The 21,237-nt window shown below is 48.0% G+C and overlaps 1 protein-coding gene across 2 annotated transcripts in view; it reads left to right on the top strand.

Annotated features, from left to right (window-relative positions):
• Window positions 1-21,237, top strand: part of ATXN3 (ataxin 3) — a 356,331-nt gene that overhangs the window by 102,074 nt on the left and 233,020 nt on the right. For both annotated transcript variants that reach the window (XM_078660070.1, XM_078660071.1), the window contains exons 4-5: window positions 4,679-4,764; window positions 16,517-16,583. In XM_078660070.1, coding sequence (XP_078516196.1) covers window positions 4,679-4,764; window positions 16,517-16,583 — 153 coding nt within the window. The remainder of the gene's footprint in view (window positions 1-4,678; window positions 4,765-16,516; window positions 16,584-21,237) is intronic.

Below are 21,237 nucleotides of genomic sequence, written 5' to 3'. Positions count from 1 at the left end.
TGAATGAGGAATGGTATCTCTCTCTCTGGTCTCGATATTCCAGGCGGCCTGCGAGGGCTGCCCAGAAACGCCGGTGCTGGATTCTCGGCAGGAGAAAGCAGCGCGTCTCTCAGCGCGTCAGAAAGGCGGGGCTGCTGCCAGCGGGGTCTGCTCTGCTCTCGGCTTCGGCAAGTATGGCTGCTCCGTCTCGTCACCACGCGTGTCTTTGCATATGGCAAGATCGGTAGTATTTATACCTTTAAGGTGCCGAGATTGACGTAAGGATGGACATAGATACGTCAATAAAGATGTCATACGACTCGGTGAAATCAAAACAATGGCCGCAGGGTTTTGCCCAGGTTGTCATAGGTTTGATTTGTTATGAGAACTCCGTATGCCTTATCAGGGGCTGGAGGAATATCGCTTGTCTAATTAGATCGCAAGCGTTATGACCTAATCAGATAACACGTTCCTGTGCCGTAGTGTGACTGCGTCAGATAACGGTATCTGCATCATGGGGGTTTTCTGCCTCATGGGCTGACTGCTAGTTAACTTGTTGGTTTGTTTAACTAGAATAGGGTCAGGAATAGGGGGATCGATTCAGGACCTATAGGAGTACATGACATCAGTGCCAAGAATGGTGAACACAGGCGCACATTAAAGGCGTCATATCTACCGCCCACCACAGCACCCGTGCCAGGCCTCCGACCACAGTGCACATCGCACACTGCGTCTGCTAATGCAGCGGATAATAAACACACGGGCTGTCAGTGTCCAGCCTAGCACCCTCGTGACGTCACTGCACCCCTATGCACACACGTCTCCGTGCCATGCTGCACAGTGTCTGCAGCCGGCATCAGTGCCAATAAAGGCCCTCGGCCGGATCCCCACCGAGTGTGCAGGACAGTCAGCAGCCATCAAAGAAGCACAGGGGCAGCTGCACACAGATGCACAGGCACACAACCTAATACAGACATACGCCTCATGGATGGCATGTGAGACCCTCTTCTCCATCAATGCGAACTAACACCCGCTGTTGCAGTGCAGCCATGTTCTTGGGCACAGATAGATGCACACAAGGGCAGCGCGCACCGAAGATGCAGTGTCAGCCCCCTCCCTGGCCTCCAGTGCAGCAGGTGGGGGGGGTCTGTTGATGCACGCCGGTCAGAGATGCATCATTAACCGCATCGGTGCGGCACATTTTCCCGCTGTGCGCTGAAGTTTTAAAAAAAACACCGGTTCATGACGAGCTCAGCTCGTCATGAGCGTACCAGAGGTGTACCTCATGACGAGCTGAGCTCGTCATCAGCGTCGATGTGGTTAAAGCAGAAGGGGGGCACGGGGGCTTGCACAACCTGCAGGAGGCATCAGTCTCACACAGCAACAAGGGGCTTCCACCAGGCGGGCAGAGCAGCATGAGCCCATGCAACCTTCAGCACCACTGCCCTGCTCTCTGCCCACCCATTCTCTCTTGCCCATAAATGCGTCACAGCATCACCTGCCCGTGCAAGCTTCAGCACCACTACCTGGCTCTGCCTTCCCTGCTCTCTGCCCACCCATCTTCCTCACCCGCCCTGTCTATGGATGCATCACAGCAGCACAAGTCTGTGCAAGCTTCAGCAACACTGCCCTGATCTGCCCGCTCTATGCCCACCCGTGCTCTCCTGCCTTTGTATGTGTCACAAAATTTAACAAGAAGACCTGGAATCCTATTTCTTTGCTTTAAAGACAGCACACTATATGATTTTAGTGGTTCGGGTTATTTATTTTACCCTTTATTCAATATTTTAAGAATTATTTTGTGGAAATTATCTTTTTTCAGAGAAACACATGTATTCAACAAAAAATAAACGTTCAACATTTATGACATTATTGTGTTTAGACGATATAAAACATTAATACTTTCACAAAAACTCATGATAAACAACATGTAGAAAAATCAAAGACAAATTAGACCCATATACATCACATATATATATATCAGACCGCACATCAACTTTCTTAGTGCATGTATATATGCACAAACAAATATTAAATGTCCAAATTCATTAAATCCTGATTTCTAAGAAACAATCTATTTGATTTAATTCAAAGGCATAAATTAACTATGTCTGCCGACACGTATCTAGCCTCGTTTTTTCAGTTACGGGCTTTCATCAGGGCTTCTTACTGTGAATCATATTGGCCATATCTGTATTTGTTTGTGTCACAGCAGCACGATCCCGTGCAAGCTTCAGCACCACTCCTGGATCTGCCTGCTGTCTGCCCATCCATGCTCTCCTGCTCATGGGTGCGTCATGCAGCACGAGCGCGTGCAAGCTTCAGCAACACTGCCCGGCTCTGCCTGCTCTGTGCTCACCGTGCTCTCCTGTCCGCGTATGCGCCACAGCAGCACGAGCCCGTGCAAGCTTCAGCACCACTACCCTGCTCTCTGCCCCTCCGTGCTTCCCTGCCCTTGGATGCGTCACTGCGCCTGTGCAATCTTCAGCACCACTACCCTGCTCTCTGACCCTCCGTGCTTCCCTGCCCTTTGATGCGTCACTGCACCCATGCAATCTTCAGCACCACTACCCTGCTCTCTGCCCCTCCGTGCTTCCCTGCCCTTGGATGCGTCACTGCGCCCGTGCAATCTTCAGCACCACTACCCGGCTGTGCCTGTTCTCTGCCCACCCGTGCTCTCCTACCCCGGTGCGCGTGCAGGGAGGGGAGGTGCGAGAGTCTGGCTGATGCAGACTTCCTCTCCTTCACAACAACGGATGTGAATGAGATGCCGGCACAGTTGACATAGACGTGTTTGCACCATCTCCAAAGCATAGACAGGATCCTCGTCACAGAATCACACGCAATTTCGTCCACAAGAATGTGCATTTTCGAGAGCAGAACACATGCATCACAAACACAGCCGCCCAACGGGCCTACCCGCCTCTGCTTGCTCCCAGACCTTCCCTCACAATGAACAACGCTCTAAACTCCGCCCCAACGTGGCCAGCCGCCCCAGGAATGCCGTGCCTCTAATGCACGGGTGATTCGACCGCCCGCGGCCTCTCCAGGGTTGAGGGAAAGCGCGATACCTTTAAAGCGAAACAATCAAAAGACGTGAGCGTGCAATACCGAAACCTGTCGTGGGGCGGGACTTTTGTTTTCTGCTGGAAGCCTGCGCCCACGGAGTGGATGGCCAGAGGAGCAGTGATGACGCGGGGCTCCCATGCCCGATGGAGAGCCCCGCGGAGGCTGCTGAAGTCCGGACTTGCGGCGAGTGGGGCTTGGCGGCGGCGGAGGCGGAGGATGGTTCTCTGTGCGCTCGTGTGTGTGTGTGCACGGCGGGCGGGGGGGTGGTGGGGTCTCTGTGCGCTCGTGTGTGTGCGCTCGTGTGAGTGTGCGGCAGGGGGTGTCTCTGTATGTGTATCCGTGCGTGTATGTGCGCTCGTGTGTCTCAGTGTGTGCGCTTGTGTGTGTGTGTGTGTGTGTGTGTGTGTGCGCGCGCGTGTGCGAAAGCCGGGGGAGGTGTGGCTGTGTGTGTTGGAGGCTTTCAAGGGAGACAGGAGATGGTGAACGTGTGCGCGACCTGATCCGATTACGGCAGGCTGCGCGTGCACATCTCTTGTCTCCTCTTGCCTCATTGTAAGCAAGCGGATGGCTATAGGTCTCGCTGCGACATTGCTTCGCGATGCGTCGCAGGGCGAGACCTAAAAAGGTCTGATCACAATATGGATTCACAAAATGTGGTATGTTACCACCAGAGGTCTATGTGATAAACTCACAACTGAGACAGTAGTCTGAGGGCATGCTTTGTGCGCCCCACCAGGCTGCATTACAGTTCCAGAACCTTACTCCTTTCAAAAAACAGGGCTAGGCCTCTGCGCCCACTCTTGAGCAGAATGTCACTAATACAAAATTCAAAAATCAGGATGCCAGATACTTGCAATCAGGCACTCAGGCATGGGAACATGATTGTAAACGTTGCAAGGGCCCTTTCTCGTCCCATCAGCGGCGTCCAGGAAGCTAGAACATTCTATTTTCTTGATTACCAGTTGCACTTAGATAAGCAATAGTCTCACAAAGGAAACAGAGTATGTAAAGCTTAGTATGTAAAGAGAGTTAATGCTGAGGTGGTGGTGTGGATAGAGTTTAGGTACAATTTGCTCATGCTGCTATTTCCCAACTCTTGATAATGCGTAACATTGCTAGACATCCAGAAAGTATTCATCGATTGCTGCTCGTTAGATGTGACTTTATAGCTGTTTCCACGATAGTTCGCATACAACCAGTTCAAGTTCACTACCGTCAAAATGGTTACATAACAATAAAATGGACATGGTTCACTATGCTATTATTTGTGATATCTGCACATCACTGTTGTGCTCTAATGCTTGTCTTTTCAAGTTTTGACAATAAAAAGTATCTTTTTTCATTATGCATGTGTTGCTTTATTCCATGAGAACCTTTAGTTAACATTTATTTATCTGGACTCTCTTGAATGATATTATTGTCTTGATGCTGCAGTATTAAGTTTGAATATCATAGCCTTTACATTTCATGTTTTTCAAACAAGGAAGGAAATTTGAATTTGCGTAATAGTATTGCATTGCTAAAGTGTTGCTGTTGTTTTTGTCTAATGTTTTTAAAAGCCATGGTTGCTTTGAGTTACTCTTGTGTGCCAGATTTTAATACACTCATGAAAAAGCTACTTCTTTTACAGGTGATCAGCAATGCCCTGGAAGTGTGGGGTTTAGAGTTGATACTCTTCAATAGCCAGGAATATCAAAGCCTGCAAATCAATCCCATGTAAGGCACTTCTTTCAGTTCCTTCCTTTTATTCTGTAGAAACCGTGTGTCTATTGAAAAGATATGCTATGTGGGTTCAGGTGTTTAAGTAGACTAGCAATAAGTTTAAAGTCTTACACGAGAAATAAGGAGACTGCACCTTTTACACTTAGCGAGTACTGTTTGTTAAATTTCATTATATAATTTGTGTAGTTTGTGACTGTTACAATAAAATGCAACTAATAATTAAACATGGGAGTAAAAATTATTTTCTTATAGGCAGCTCTAATCGTCCCAGTTGTGCATTTGCAATGTAATACTACATTTTGTTTGAAAAATGTGCATCTTCTTATTACATCTCTTGGTGCTTCCACTAACAAAAGTGGCAGCAGTTCATATTCCATTTTGTCAGACATTAATAGGAAAGAATTAGCCAAACATTTAGAACTGTAAACTGCTGGTAATGGATATCATTACCTATGTGATTTTTACTTGTCAGATTATATATGTAAGAAACATGTTTGTAAATTCTTACTGTGACATTTAGGTGTTACACCTTTTGCTTTTTTTGCTTGATTGGTGTTTGAATATTGAAATCCGGGGAAAAGTATTTAAAACATTGAATTGGATTGGATTGGATGCTAGTTACTCTTACGACGCCAGAAAATAGGACATGCCTACGGGGGAATGCGCTGCTCTGTTTTCACTGGAAAATGTGTTTTTGCTTGTGAACACGATTGGGAAATGGCATAGAGTTATCATAGAAGATATAAAGTACCAAAGACAGTTGCAATTGTTCCCAGTACATGGCTGAAGGTTTTGTTGGTGTGGAGGTAATCTTCACAAAGGAATAATGCTTTATAGGTATTGTCTAGGCATCGCTTGCGCTGTCTCTTCAAGACATGCTGTATTCTGGTATGGACTTGAAGCCCTGCCTATTTTCGCCCATCTTTTCAATTGGCTCATATTACTGTCCTTTCTAAATGGTTGCTTTTGATTCGTGAATAGGTTTAGTAGTCCCTCCTTAGTATTGCCTTTTCTCCTTTTGTGACCTCCCATGAGTTACATGCGTCATTGCTCAGTATGTTTTATTTACAGTCTGTGAGCACTAATTTCTCATAGACTTTCCTTTGCGTGCCGCTGCAGGCAAGACATGATCTCCCGCAACTGCTTTTTAGGGCTTGCGCCCTGCATTACACTGCGCAGAAGTGCTCGCGCAGGCGAGAGTCCTTTTGTCCGGGGCTCTGAAATGGACCCTGGAATTGTACACGCTCATGTGTGTCTTTTTACCTTTGTGGCCTGGTATTGGCCTTTGCCTGCGTGTTTTTTTTTTTTAAGCCAGCACACAGTAGGCCAAAGGCGGGCGCATTGCTCCGCCCATGGCCTATTGGTGTCTATTATGCGCATTCTTGCCATATGGTTTCACTTTTCGTGCCCAGACACGGTCGTGATAATTGAAACCATATGGCTCTGGCGCGCGCAGTACGCGCGGCTTTCTATGGATTACTGGAGGCTGCAAACACATTTCTGCTTTCCCCCTTTAACATAAAAATACAAGGAGCGCTGTTGTGTATTTTTGTCCTGCATCCTACCTCATCTCCCACTCTCTCCCTCCCAAAAAGCACAAGTTAGAGTAGTCATAAAAATAACGATTCCCTGTGTTTTGGGCCACCAGCAAGATGTTTGTGTTAAAATCGTCACATGTACATCCTTTTAGCCAGTAATAAATATGAGAAGGATTGGTTTAACACTAAGTCTTCATATGTTCTGGGGGTTATGCACGCCTCTTTTAGCCTATATTTAAATGTTCATTGACCATTCAATAGCACTTTTTATTCAAAATGAACTCTCCTCGCCGTTGTTCCAATCTCACCTACAAATGATCCTACCCACACAGCTGACTTTAGGTCTGAGAGCGCGCGCAGCTGTGGAAGGGCTCCTGCTGAGATTGCAAGGGAAGCTGCCTTCATCGCGAGAGTGAATCAGTGATTCGCACCAGTCGGTGCACCCAGGCACTGTGGTACGGCGGGTTGGGAGCAGTGCAGGGCGATCTCATCCGAGCCCTGACAAGCGTGCCCGAGGACTGTGCTCTACCCTTTCCCCAGTCCTTGGGAGAATAATTACATTTTAGCTAATGTGATGAAAGCTCAGTCCAGTAAACAAGCTGGGTCACAGTTGTCCTAACCCAATGTGCGTTGTGACCTGTGCTGGAAATAACATTTCCATGGGCACGCTAATCTTCTTTTTTTTTTTTTGTTGGTCTTATTAATTGCCTTAACTCGTGTTATGATCCTAATGGCAGTTCGCCAGGTTCTTTTAAGTTTGTTCTTTTAAGTTTGTTTCTTCAGTCCCAGTTTTTTTTGTGTATGACCTCGCCATTTCATTACCATAATGTAATTGCGCATCAAAGTTTGTGTGCGCTTAAGAAATAATGTTTATTGTTATTGCCACTGGGTCCCCACGAACTTTCCTACGGTGCCCATCAAAACCGGTGATTCGCACAACGCTTCTTACTCTTTCTTTTATGTATGCATGTTTATATTGCACGAAAATGTTGAGTCCATAGAAACCATATGTACGTAACATCTATATAGACCTGATAATCAAGGCAAAGCTAGTTACCCAGGACACTTCTCTGTAAATTCTGTACTTCTAAAACGCCTAACAACCAATCACATTACTGGTCATATTCAGGGAGTCGTCTCTGAGTGAAAGTGGCATATTAAGCGTAAAGTGTCCTATGAATGACACAATTGGCAGAATTGCAGCTAATCCTAGTACCCTGTATAGAATTGTGAAGTGCTGATTGGCTGTGGAGTCCTCACTTGCCTCTGTGTTGTGTAAACACTGTCTGGTCATGTTCCGACTCAACCTCGGTGGTGGATGCTCAAAAGTGAGTCCGACCCGGACCAGGCACTAATCTGAAGCTGGGCTGTGAGTTACTCTGGGCCCAGTAATCCTTTGTTACTGCTGTCATTCCCATTCTGGGAGTGAAGAGTGGGGGCGGTCCGGAGGCAGTTGCACTTTACAGCATGGCTGACCTCATGTGGTGAGAGTGAATGATGGTCAGACCCGGGCTGGTGTACTTGTGGATTTCTGTCATTTGTCCTGTTCCAAATACTCTCTGCAATTTTGCTCGTGGATTGTGAGCTCTGCCGGAATTGGTGTCTGTCTTACTAAGCATGGCCGTGATCCCAGTATGGTATGGGGCAGCAGCGCTCTGAGGCATGCGCAGGAGCGGTGTTTGAGGTGGTACACTTCAAAGTCAGTCGGCTGACCGTCCTGTGACAGTAAGGGGGCGATGCGTTGCAGGTCTGAGCTTGTATTGGCTGGTATGCTAGACCTGTAGCAGTGGCCCTTGAGGTTTCCGGTGACCTAACCTGCTTGGTTCAAACTCCTGGATTCTGCTGCAGCAACTACCTCCTCTTCCCCCAGATGTCTCCTGCAGGCTGTTATCGGCTTACTGGTGAAAGAGCTTGAGTTCAGGGCTAACGGTGACTCAGCAGGATGGGGGTTGTGCGAGTAGAAGGTGAGCATGTAGTGTCGGGATAGAGTGAGTGGCGTATTCTTGCAAGATGAGGGTGCGCCAGTGAAGGGTGAGTGGTGCATCAGTGCTGGGTGAGTGTCGGAGGGCAAAGTCAGTGGCTTGTGAGTTGAAGATGAGTAGTGTGAGTTGAAGATGAGTAGTGTGAGTGAGTGCATGGTGAGAGTTGTGCGGGCAGTGTGTGAGAGCAGGGTGGGTAGTGGTGAGTTAAGAGTGAGTGATACATGAAGGTGCAAGGTGAGTGTGGGTGCAGGAGTGAGCAGTCTGTGAGGGGTGAGTTAGATGGTTTATGTGAGTAGTGTGTGAGTGTACTTTAAGAGCTCTGAGTGCAGGGTGGCGGGTGTGTGAGTAGTGTGAGCAGTGTGCCAGTGCAGGGTGAGTAGTGCATGTACAGGATGAGTGATGCAAGTGTAGAGGTTTGTGAAAATCACATAGTCTGCTTTTATGCAGTAGCCTCATGCTACAATGATGATTCCCTTGACAGACAATCATTTGAAATGCAATAGGTCTCGCAGTTACGCAAGTTTAAGCTATTGGCATTGTAAATGACAATGCCTTTTATTTATGGTTTTAAAACGAATGTGCTGCCTAGGGATCACTTGAAATAGATATAAAGTCCTGTAAAAGAACCACCCCCCCTACTTTTTTGGTCCTAGTCCCTCGAATGAATTTGTTTTGGGTTACGACTTAGCGCTATATAAAAACAAGCATTTGCAATGCAATAGGTCTCACATTATTAAAGTTTGAGCTATTGGTGTTGCATTATTTAGCAATACCAATAGCTCAAACTTTAATAATGTGAGACCTATTGTCCTGCAAATGCTTGTTTTTCTTTCCAACCAGCACAAGCCTTTCTTTATGCGTCGCTCGCCATATTGAGGTTAACAAACAAATGCTTTTCATTTTTTTTTTATAAAGCTCCGTGACGTCACGCTTCAACTTTAAATAATATATAAATTTTTTCAATACGCCACACCGTGCTGCAGATTTAACATGGTGGCCGTGCACCTTTCTTTTGTGCTACGCTGCTCGCCTGAATCAAGTTTTAAAAATCCTTACTTTTTTTTCAACAGCTGCAAAATGCAGTTCTTTAACTTTAACAGTGGTGCCCATGCGCCCTTTTGTCAGCAGTTCGACGTCGCCCACTTTCCCTTCGTACGTGACCCCATTGATGCTATATGCGTGCCTTGACGTAGGTAGCTCCAATATCCCTAGAGCCCCTGTAGACATGACGTAGAGCGCCAGAAGGTTTGTTTACTTTAGCTGATCCTTCTGCCTTCATCCGAACCTCTCTCCGAAAGCTTGTTGCTCTTGTTTTGGATTCCTTGTGGCAGCTTAAAGGCATTGTCTTTCAGGCCATCTCACTTATCAGTGGCACGGCTTTTCGCTTTAACTCCTCTGCCCCCTTCTATTTCTTTGCAACTGCAATACATTCCTCAGTAAAGATGTTTGTTTGTAAAAAAGAAGTTGCTCTGCCAAACCAGTTGTGAGTGGGCTAACCCATCCCGTAGCAAGGGGTTCACAGGATCTACACCATTTTGTAGCAGGGGATTCACAGCACCTGAACACATGTTACAATCCTCCGACATTGTTCATCCTTGCCAAAACTCCTCATATGCGTAGTTTAGCTGCGGTCGCATGGCGGCTGCTTCGGTCTGAGACCAGAGTATCACACCACCCCTCCCTTTTCGCAGTGTGGATTGCAGCACTGCCTGGCTACACATCGGCACCTGAGAGCCTGCCCCCCCCCCCACAGGATCCTCGCTCCGCAGTGGCTGACAGTGATGGTGAGTAGCGACTGATGGGCTTAAGGTTGGTGCACAGCACAGTAAAAAATGGTGTTCTCTGCACCCCTTTTGTGAAGCCTCTATCTGATGGAGACTACTAGCTGCAGATTCCTTCACGTAGAATTATCCCCAGGCATGAGAGTGGATCCAGAAAACTTTTTGCCACAGCATCCCTGCGCGCCTGGGGGACGTCATCACATGACTCTGCCCAGGCGTTGTCCGCGTACGTGACGTCAGCGAGGTCACGTAAGTCCCACCCCGGCGCGCCTACGTCAGTTTTTTCCTTTTCCGCATGCAACGCGCATCCGGTTAGTGGTCTGGCCTGTTTAGGCCTTTCCCTTTACGCTATTGCGTGTGCGTGGGGACAGTGTGCGAATGCCTTCGGACTTTAAGACCTGCTCGTCTTGTGGTCGCCTGATGTCGGCGACAGATCCTCACCCAATCTGCATGTGGTGTTTGGGGGAACACCACAACTCCACTGATTGTGAGGCGTGCCAGCAGGTGAAACCGAAGTCCCAGCGGGAGCACCGGATAAAACTTCTCTCGGCTCTCATTTCCAGGTCGGCGTCATCACCTCGCCAGGCCCCTGCGGAGGATTCCCGAAACCGGTACTACCCTCGTCAACATCGTCCCTCTCCCAGGTTGCAAGAGCGTTGCTCACCTGTCGGTAAGTGTTGTTGTTTGTCCCCGAGGGTCGGTTCCCGCTCTGTTGGGGGTACAGGCTTTCCGCAGGTGGTTGGACCCCGCGTGTCGTCCCCTTATCCGCCGTTTCCCGGTGTGGGGGCGTCTAGAGCCCAGATGGAGACATATGTGGCGGCCTTGCAGGCCTCACTGGCTTCTCCTCCTCCTCCTTCCCCTCCTGGGACCTCAGCGGATCCCTTGCAGTGTGCGGGGCCCTCCGTGGAGTCGCTGGCGGGTCCGGCGCCGACTGGCTCGGATCCAGTTTTGGAGGATGTGGTGCCGTTGGGGTGCGGCCCTTCGGCGGTCCCTCCTTCGGACCACGGCACCTCTGCTTCACTGCAGACTCCTGCGGGAGTCCCTGTGTTGCCGCGGGAGGTCGCCGGGGCTCAGGACGCACCCCGAGCCGCTCTCGGTCCTCTGGACAGGCGTCAATCTTGTCTGAGGCAGAGGTGACGCCGCTTCGGCGCCGGCTGCTGCTGGCCCTGGCGGCGCCACAGGGGTCGGCAGAGGGCCCCTCTCATCACGTCATGGGTTGAGGCATCGCGGGGGACTCCTCGTTCTTTCCCGGGGTCCCTCACATCCCTCCACGCAGGGGGCTGCCTCGTCGGAGGTCCGGTCAGCGTCTTTTCGGTGCTGCTCCATCGCCGCCCAGTGCCGGACTCCTGTGCCGTGCGCTGTGATGGAGGCCGCCCAGGCGTCTCCCCCGGCGCTGGACAACGATGTCCTGCCTCAGATTGCGGATTCTGCAGCGCCAGGCCGACGTTGGGTCATTGACTCGTCTTCGGATGCCTCCTCTTCTCCAGAAGTTCGGCGCTTACTGGTTTCATCCTCGCTGGAGACAGGCAGCCGCGTTGTGGCTTTTTCCCCGATGTCGTCTAAGGGTGGCTCCACGCCGTCTCCGCGGTTGCGGTCTTCGCCGGAGGAGCCGCAAGTCCCCCATTCCTCGGTCCCTCTTCCTTCTTTCCTGTCCTGGCCCTTCCTTCCTCCGGTTGGCTTGGGGGACCCACAGAGGCGGGTGCGGCCTTCGCTCGCGCTGTTTCTACGGCTGTGGGAATTTTGCACATGGGTGATCCAGCTACCCATTTCCCCGCGTATCATCTTCTAGAGGTTCTCCATCAGGGCTCTGGTGGTAGGGAGCTGTTGCTTTCCTTCGAGGGTTCACTCCATTCTTCTCTTTTGGGGACTTGGGGCCGTCCCGCCACGGGGGACTCGGTGCCCCAACACCTTCTACACCACCACCATCCGGCGCCGTGTGATCCGGTGTGTCTCTCCCTCCACCCCTCTACCAGAGGCCCACTTTTGCAGAGTGCCTTTCCCTCTCTGCCGCTGCTGTTGTCTCCGCCGTCACAGGAGGCACGCTGGCTGGACTCCTGGGGGTGCAATATGTTCTCCTCAACCAGCGCAGCTCTGCTGTGGTTTTGGCTAGGACCACCTCTTGCTTGTGGGACTTGGCGGAGTCCCTTATGTCTGCTGCTTCTCAGGAGGGTGCCTGTGTTGATTTGAGGCATCATGTGTTGGATGGCTGGGAGCTGGCGGCATGTATTCTTCGGTCCGCTCTGGACACCTCGGAGGTGCTAGGTCGTGTCATGGCTTCTGCGGTTGCCCTTCGTCGGCATGCCTGGCTTCGAGACAGTGTGTTCCTGGAGAACGTTTGGGAACGACTGGTGGACCTTTCTTTTGATGGTGTTCTCTTGTTCCACGCCCTTGCGGACTCGGCCATTCAGAGGTTCTTGGCGGGGCTTCTTCCTCCTTCTTCTCCCCCCTCAGCGACCTGTGAGTTGATCTAATTCTTGGAGGTGTTCTTCCGTTGGGGCGTTGTGTGTTCTGTGACCTTCGTGACCACTTGAGTCCTCCTTGTTGGGACTGTGGTTCTGTTGGCTGCTGGCCGGCCCTTCTTCATTTTGCTTTGAGTTTCTACACCATGCTGGCCCTGAGACTAGGCCTTCTGTTTTTCTCTTTGGCTGCTTGACAAGCCTTCTGCGGGTTTTCCGCAGGGACTTTCTGTTGTCCTCTGCTGCAGAGGCTTTTCCCAAGAGGTTGCCAGGTCTTGGGACATAACATGCCCTATGTGGGGCAGAGGTAGCTGTTATATAGCTCTGTTATGTGCTGGGGAGTTGTGATCGCCTTCGGGACTCTGTTCTCCTTGGCGTTAAGGTATGTTGCAGTTGCAATCCTCTTGCTGATGGCTTGGGTTGGCTTTAGTTGTGCCCCGGGGTGTCCTTCTCCGGGGTCACTGCACTGTTCACCTGGTCTGGCCTGCTGTGTGCGGGTGGGCGTCTTGGCTCTGCCTGATTCCACTTCTTTTTGGACTGTGGGTGCAGACCCCTTCCCTGGAGCTTATCCGGACCCTTCTCGCCTTCTTGCTCTCGGTCTTTGGCTGGCGCCTGGCTTGCCCTGAGAGCATCCTTCCGCGGGGCTCTTGGCGTCTGGCTGCACTTGCTGGTGCTGACCTACTGTTCTTCTGCACCATTGTGCCTTCCTGGCGATTTGTTGAGACAGTCATCCTTGCCTTGTCCGCTCCTTCCAGTGGGCCTTGCTCTCTGTTCTACCTCTCCTTCCTGTGGGATGAGATGGTCACTGAGTCTTGTTCCCTTTTCGGGTGCAGTCTGTCCCTGCTAGGCGCTGGATGGTTCTTCCTGTGTGACCTTGAGCTGCCCTTTTTGGCTTCCGCCTGCTAATTGCGGACGGCGCAATTCTGTCTGGTCTTTGCCTTCTGGCTGGGTTAGGCTCTGCTGCCCTCTTCACGGGTGTGTTTCCAGGAGGGGGAGGCTTGCCTTTGCTCTGCCTCCTTTCCTTGGAGTCTCTAGGTTGCTCTTCTCTTTCGGTGCTCCTCTTCCTTGTCTTGGCCTGGGAGAAGGTTTTGCCGCCTCGTATGGGCGTGGGGTACTTTGGCCTCCTTTCGCCTTGCCTTGTTTCCTCTGCTGTGTGAAGACGGGCTACCCCTTGTCTTCTTTTCCCCACATCCTCTTCGGGGTTGGTGGTCCTCTGCTTGCGGGTGTTCCCCTTGCCTGGGGCTCCTCATCCTGTCTTTGGGACTCGGCCCCTGTGGGACCCTCTGTTATGACCAGGGTGGTGGGGTCCTCTCGCAGACCCTCCTTACACCTGGGTATGGCTAGGGTATCTTCTACGTGAAGGAATCTGCGGCTAGTAGTCTCTATCAGATGTACGAGTTACTTACCTTTGGTAACGGTGTATCTGGTAGAGACGATTTTAGCCGCAGATTCATTCACGACCCGCCCTTGCTCCCCGTTCTGCGGGGACTTTCTGCACCTGCCTCCATGTGGGGACTTTGCCTTCTTTGAGTACATTGTCTCCCTCTTTCTGACAGGAGGTTCGTCCTGTTTATTTGTTCCTTTTCCTCCCCTTTTGGCATATTGAAGGATAGGTTTATAGGTACTTCGGTGCAATTATGCTCTGGTTGCTCCAGGTTGGAGCCTACCCTCCACCCCTCACCCCCTCTATTACTAGGGTTCTGGGCCCTCTACTATCCTTTAGGTTGGGGTCTTTTGGCCGTGCCTCTGCCCTTTGTTCCTTATGAGGGTTGTCACACTCTGTGATGAGGCTGTCTTGGGGCTTTGCCGTTCCTGGTTTGTCCCAAGCTGATTCCCCTTCATTGTAATTGGTTGGGTTTGTGGTCCTGTATATGTTTTCATGACACTTCTCATGTCTTCTTGAATCCGTGGGGGAGGGGGGTAGGGGGGGCGCTATCTTTGTGCTGGCAGGGTTGTTGTTCAGGGCTAAGCTCTGTTCTTTATTCTTTTCCCTGCCTGTGGTACTGCAGTGTTTGGCACCGCTTTGTGGCGCGGATAAGTTCTCCGAAGAAAACTGACGTGGCGCGCTGCGGTGGGACTTATGTGACCTCACTGACGTCACGTACGCGGACAATGCCTGGGCGGAGTCGGGCGATGCCGTCCCCCGGGCGCTCAGGGATTCTGTGTCAAAAAGTGTTTCGGATCCAGTCTCATGCCTGGGGATAATTCTACGTGACGGAATCTGCGGCTAGAATCGTCTCTACCAGATACACCGGTAAGTAACTCGTACTTCGAGTTTACAACAGCGCTGTTGACATTAAGCACCACATCTGCTGTAACAGATTAATTTAGCAATAGCTTCCTTAGCTACCAGCGAGCGCATCACTTACTTTTGCATTCACCTTGCAAAATGTGCCCACGAGTCAACCCTTTGTGGTTTCCTGTCTGCTATCTGCACGCAAATGCCAGAAGAGCTATGCCACATTTGTAGGGAAGGTGTGGTTTTCTTCAGCTTTGGATGAAAATGGCCTTCTCTGTCTCTGTTGATCATAATAAATGGACGAACCGCACTTGATTGGCAGGCTTAATCCTTATGGTTTAGAGGCCCCCATCTGGTCTCAAAACAGTTAATGTTTAAAAGGAACTAAACACATTTTCCACTGGTCTGTTTTTATGAAACAGTGAGACTGCCGCCTCTCTTCCTGTTCTTTTATTTTGCTAAATGTAACCCATGTTGACCATCAAGCTTTGTAAAGGGAGTCTGGAGAAGTACGGAATGGGTAAATGTTGTCGTAGAATGCCAGAATGAAGCGCCACAGTGCACTATTTTTACAACATTTTTATATTATGATTTATTTGATGCTTTGTTTTTTTGCACACTGGTACTGTTTGTTTACCCATCTAGAAATTCTAGCCGCAATAGTGAATAACTTAGCTCACTAATATGCTTAGGTACTGTTAATGCTCGTCTGAAAATCTATACCTTTACTCACACTAGAATTACTTTTGTGGGTGATGTGTGTCTAAGAGCTTGTGATGCTGGTGTATATTTCAATTAATAAAAGCTTCTTGTTGCTGATTCAAAGCTTGCCTTGGTTCTGCCTCCAGCTATTATATATTCATGGGATGGGTCGGTGGTCTGTATCTAGTTCCAAGGGGACATATCACTTAACCCTCCACCATGTTTGGCAGAAATCATTGGCTGCCTGAATGGAGCAGGAACGGAAGGCAATGGAGAACGTCTTTTAAAGTGTCAGTCTATTGATCACCTTGGTTCATATGGGTGCATACTTTGTGCTACATACGATTGCCATCAGTTTTGTGTTATGACTTCTTTGACGTTTTGTTGATTTCGCGTGCTGTTAATGTTTGTTTACCCATCCATGTCACACATGTGCTTGGGTACCGTTAATTTTCCCACATTAGAATTACTTTTGTTTTGTTGGTGATGTGTGTGTGTGTAGGAGCTCCTGATGCTGGTGTAAATGTCAGTCAATAAACCTATTGGCCTCATGATGTTAATTCAAAGCTTGCCTAGTTCTTCTTCCAGTTATTATATTTTCATGGGATGAGTTAGTGGTCTGCCTCTAGTTCCAAGGGGACAAATGTCAACATCACTTAGCTTACAAGAATCAAGGCTGACAGTATAAGAGGCCCTGTTGCTGCCAGCCTTGCTTCTCGTCAGCAACAACTATAAGTACAAAGTTTTTGCACTGCTTGCAGGTTTTCAAAACACATAAATAAAAGGCATTGTCATTTACAATGCCAGTAGCTCAAACTCTCACAAATGCGAGACCTATTGCATTGCAAATGCCTGTTATTAATATGCATGTGATTTTACTTTTTAACAACTGAAATCCTATTAAAGATACTCAAATGGCCATTTTTGGTTTGTGTATAGTATACAACCTTATTGTCACGAGGTATGTTGTTAAGCAAGTTGAATTCAGTTCTACAGATGTTTACAAGATAGCATAATTTGGTGTCTGTTGTCTTCTTTCTCTGTCTAGTGATGAAAGAGCATTTATTTGTAATTATAAGGAGCACTGGTTTACAGTTCGAAAGATAGGAAAACAGGTAATGAATATTTTTTTTAAATCATTTGCTTTGTCATGAAATAATTATTTTACTAAGTTTCAACTAGTTTATTCCCGTGTCATGGTCATTTCAATAAGGTAGGTTGTCCTTTCCATTGGGTGAACGTGGAAAATAGTGGAAAGCTGAAGGAGTGCAATGTTTATGTTCCACTGACGTTTCATAGTTGCAAAGAGGTTTAATTAAATGGATTTGTTTTTTAGGTATCGCGTAACCGTGCGAAAGCGCGGTCTCGCCGAGATCTATTGTCAGCAAGTCTTCTTTCCAGGAAAGGGGACAGGAGCTGGCCGCGCGCTCGGAATTGAGCGGGCCACGCGCACGTGAACGCGCTCGCTTTGGCCAGCTCCTGTCTCCTCTCCTGGAAAGCTGTACCACACAGACACACCTCCTCTGCTTACGCATGCGCACACAGAGACACACACGAGCACACCAACACACACGCACGCACACACACATACAGAAACTCCCCCCGCCGCCGGCCACCACCGCATACATACGAGCGCAACCCCCCCCCCACCCCACTAAGTCCCACTTACCGCCATTCTAAACTTCTGCAGCCTCCGCGGGGCTCTCCCTCGGGCATGGGAGCCCCGCGTCACCAGCACTGCTTCTCTCCGTGGGCGCGTGCGCGGGCTTCCGAAGACAGAAGTCCCGCCCCACGAAAGGTTTCGGTTTCGCTCACGTCACCCAGCCTTCTTGCGCCGAAGTAACCGAAGAGCTGTAATCTAAACTCAACTCACTCGACCTCGCTGTGTGAAGCTGGTCAGACAGGAGTGCGCCTTTAATCCTATATTACAGCTCTGCGAGTAAAGTGCTCACTGCTGCAAGTCACACAGGTCTGCATCCCAGAAGTGCTCACTCAGCCCTTCTTCCTTACCGGATCGATACACTGAGCACTACTAAAATAGTAAGAACAGCTGCTGTTTACGGTGCCATAAAAAGCAAAACTGAGGGCTAGGTAGCATTGTGTTTCTCATGCAAAAACAGAAAGCTCCTAGAAATAATCAATGATAAGCACTACCTACACAGAGCCATAGACGCGCCCACGAACGCCTTGCCAACGTTCACTTAGTTACTGAAAACACTACAACGTGAAAGCAAAACAACTAGAAATGGCAAAACGTGGGAATTTGAGTGGAAGCTCGCTAACTGACAATTTGCATTACAACTGACAAATTAGCCGTTGTCCAACTGAATACGACGGAGGGCGCGGCGATTCCACAAACTTGTTACACTGAAATATGAGGGGGGAAAAAAACTTCACAAATAGGAAAATTCATTGACTGACATGAAAATGCATTTCTGACTCCTAAATAAACAAACGAGACAAGCTGACCAGTCCTAAGGCAGCATAAACAAGACAACAGGTGGACTTCCTGCAGCCCTCGTCTGTGAGCACGACTGAGCAAACTGGGCAGTTAAGCATTTATTTACACGCATTTCCGTTCCTGCAGCGCTAACAAGCCATCTTCTGAGCGCTTGAACTCGAAGGAAAAATCGCTGATGAAAGTAGTATAGAGGTAGAAAAATAGTCACATCGAATTTCTTCCCAAATTGGTAAAGGCGGCCTCCGCCACCCTCCCAAAAAGCTACGCAGCCCTTCATCCTTGCTGCACTTTCAAAGCTGCACGCGGAACCCGAAAGGAGCGGAGCTGTGCACTCAGTACTCACGGATCTCTTCAGCTTCTTCCCCGGGGGGGATTTGATGAGCCAGCCTGTGCAGACCATTTACAGAAGTCACGGAAACATAAGGTAACCCATCAGAGGCGACATATATGCTCTATTTTCCCTGGCGGGGGCACTACGTAACATTTTAGCCCAGTCCAAATAACTTCAGGGGTGATACAATCTGCGCACCCACAAAGCTGCAAGGGTAGGATTTCTAACACTTGTGTTTAATATTCACGTTTCTAAGTGGATTCTGCTGGGGTGGGTGGTCGCCCACTTTTAAAGGGCTCAACTCTGCTCTACCACACTGCTTTCAAGGGCAGCATACTCTTGCACACACTCACTACTCACCAATTCAAAGTTTGCTAAAAATTTAATGCAACGCATTATCATACACAATGACAATAACTCAAACTTTAATGCTGCGATACCTATTGCATTGTAAATGCTTGTTGTTATTTGTGTTTGTATCTACATTGTATAATTCAAAATTACAAAACAATTTCTAACTATCACAATTTAAGAGCTAAGCAAATAAAATGCCTAGTTGTGAATGATTTTGAGGATTATTTACATTCTTTATAAATCGCATTGTGCAATTTGGGAATAAGAATAGTAGCCATGTTATTAGTTTATAACTTATAAATACTATCATAGCTCCATTGTGAGGCATGCTTGATTGTGCAGCATTTCAATAAATTAGGGTCCAGTGAATTAAGTGTGAATAGCTCATTCTCCACAGATATTCTGTAACTCAATTTTGCCCAACATGGACATTTTCTGACAGTGCAAAAGTTGTAGTGATTCTTACTTACGATTGGTTTTCAGCCAGCAACATCTGTGAGTAAATTAAAATGTGCACACAATTGGATACTATTTTCTCGTGCTTTATTACATAAAATGTAATATTGCTTGTAGAGGAGAAACTCCTTAACTCGTTAATATCCCTCCCAATCTGGTCCATCGATTCCCAGACTCTCACCGTACCAAAGTGGCTTGTTTGATACGGACTAGGCATGGCAGCGAGGATGCATACATCTTTGACATTGACTCCTTTAACTGTTCTCTAATAATGTGTGTGGTTGCTGAAATTGATTTTCATATTCAGAGAATACTCTAAGAGCATATTTTATGTGCCAACTTCTGATTGGCATGGTCCAGGACAGGCACATTCATGGCCAAGGAGCTAATCTCCGTTTGCTGTCCAAACCTACTCTTATTTCTGAGCCTGCGTTCAATGGCAGGGTCAAGTCCCAGTAACCTACAACCTCTCAGTCCTGCTAAACAGTACCAATTATTTCATGCCCACTCACTTGTTTGGAGGAATATGTATCGGAGCAAATTGTGGACGGTAGTTGCTTTTCTTGTACCACGAGGTAAGAATTCTTCTGGACCTCATTGGTACCCAGTCTTACTCATTCAAATTAACTCAGTACAGTAGTATCTGCTGTGTAACCCTATGTGAAGAAATGTGTCCATCATGGGAAACTCATTGGCTTACTCTAACCACTCTAATCATGGCCAAATCGAGGACAAGGGTGATCCAATGAATTACGTCACAATTGAGCAAGAGAGAGGAAATGCAAATTTGTCCTGCCTTCTCGATTCTTTGTAGGATATCTAGAACGCCCAATAAAAAAGATCCTCTGCTAGCTCCTTTTGGCTCGGCTCCTCACCAAATCATTCTGACATCAGTGCCAGTTTTTGCACTGTACCTACAATACCTGTCCTGCTAGCACTGACTTCTCCAGTACCGAGCCTTCTAAAGTGTATTCCAAGATTGGGTTCAGCTTACTTTTTGGGCTTTTCCAGGGCTTTCTGTACGCTTGGGGAATACTCCAGTTGACTAGACCACCAAGCAACCTCTGAACAAGAAGCTGCATTGGCAAAACTGAATTCCATATTGCACAGCTATACTAATATGAATAAGCTTCCAATAAAGAGGTAATTTTATGTTCTGAACAAGTCCGAATAGCCGTTCTCATTTAGAAGCTGACTGTTAAGGTTGTTACTGAAAGGGAAACATTTAATTGTTGAATGCCCCTCTGAGATTTCAAAAAGAAAGTACACAAACTACCAAGGTGGGCTCTACATGGACAAAGCACCATCCACATTATAGACTATACTTAACTTGTATAGTAGGCGCAAGTCCAGCATGCCAAAATTAAATAAAGCTGTATGTTTCAAAAGGGAAATTGACACTGAAGACTTAAAAAAAAAAGTGGGCTTACGCTGAACAGTTGAATGTAGTTCCATATCTGGCAAGTATTGGGACTGCACAATCTGACCAACCCATTGGCTGAGTGGGACTTGTGATCTTCAGGAGGCCATAACTCCAATTCGCATAGTGTGTGGTAGTTTGACTTCACATGACGTGCCCAAAACCATCGTCCTATGATGTGGCCCTGTGGCAACCAACACCAAGAGGTAATATGCAAAGAGTGTTAGTTATTCACAGAGGTTATTTACAGTGGAATTAGGCACGCGCTGTAGAAGCTAACCCATACAGATCTATACATACTTTTTCACTCATTCTTATTTGTTTGCTTAATATATTTAAAGCTATTGCTGTGATGTACCAAAACAACTTCATACAACTTACATTTCAGAAAAATGACATACTATGTAGCACAGGCACATAAACCAAGCCACCTACTTCTACTCTGTAAACTAGGTAGACTCATCTTGCATATGGCTCAACAAAACATTACAAATTGCAACCAACCGAAATGATACATATTTTGTTCCTGTATATTGAAACCATAGAACCATGCCAGTTACCAACTTTGTCAAAAGAGCAGCTTGATTAACGTCCTTTACTACTTGTGCTTCCCTATTGACGCATACATATGTCATAAGTGTTTTAATGCATGCCTCTAGGATGAGTGAGGATGTAGCGCAGGTGTTAGTGGTTGTATGTTTTTGTATGTGTGTTGTGTGTGCATACACACATTTATGTCATGATCAG

Source organism: Lissotriton helveticus, chromosome 9 (genome assembly GCF_964261635.1).
Source record: "Lissotriton helveticus chromosome 9, aLisHel1.1, whole genome shotgun sequence".
Lineage (NCBI taxonomy): Eukaryota > Metazoa > Chordata > Amphibia > Caudata > Salamandridae > Lissotriton > Lissotriton helveticus.
The sequence above is the reverse complement of the archived record's forward strand: the minus strand, read 5'-3'. Positions and strand labels throughout refer to the sequence as shown.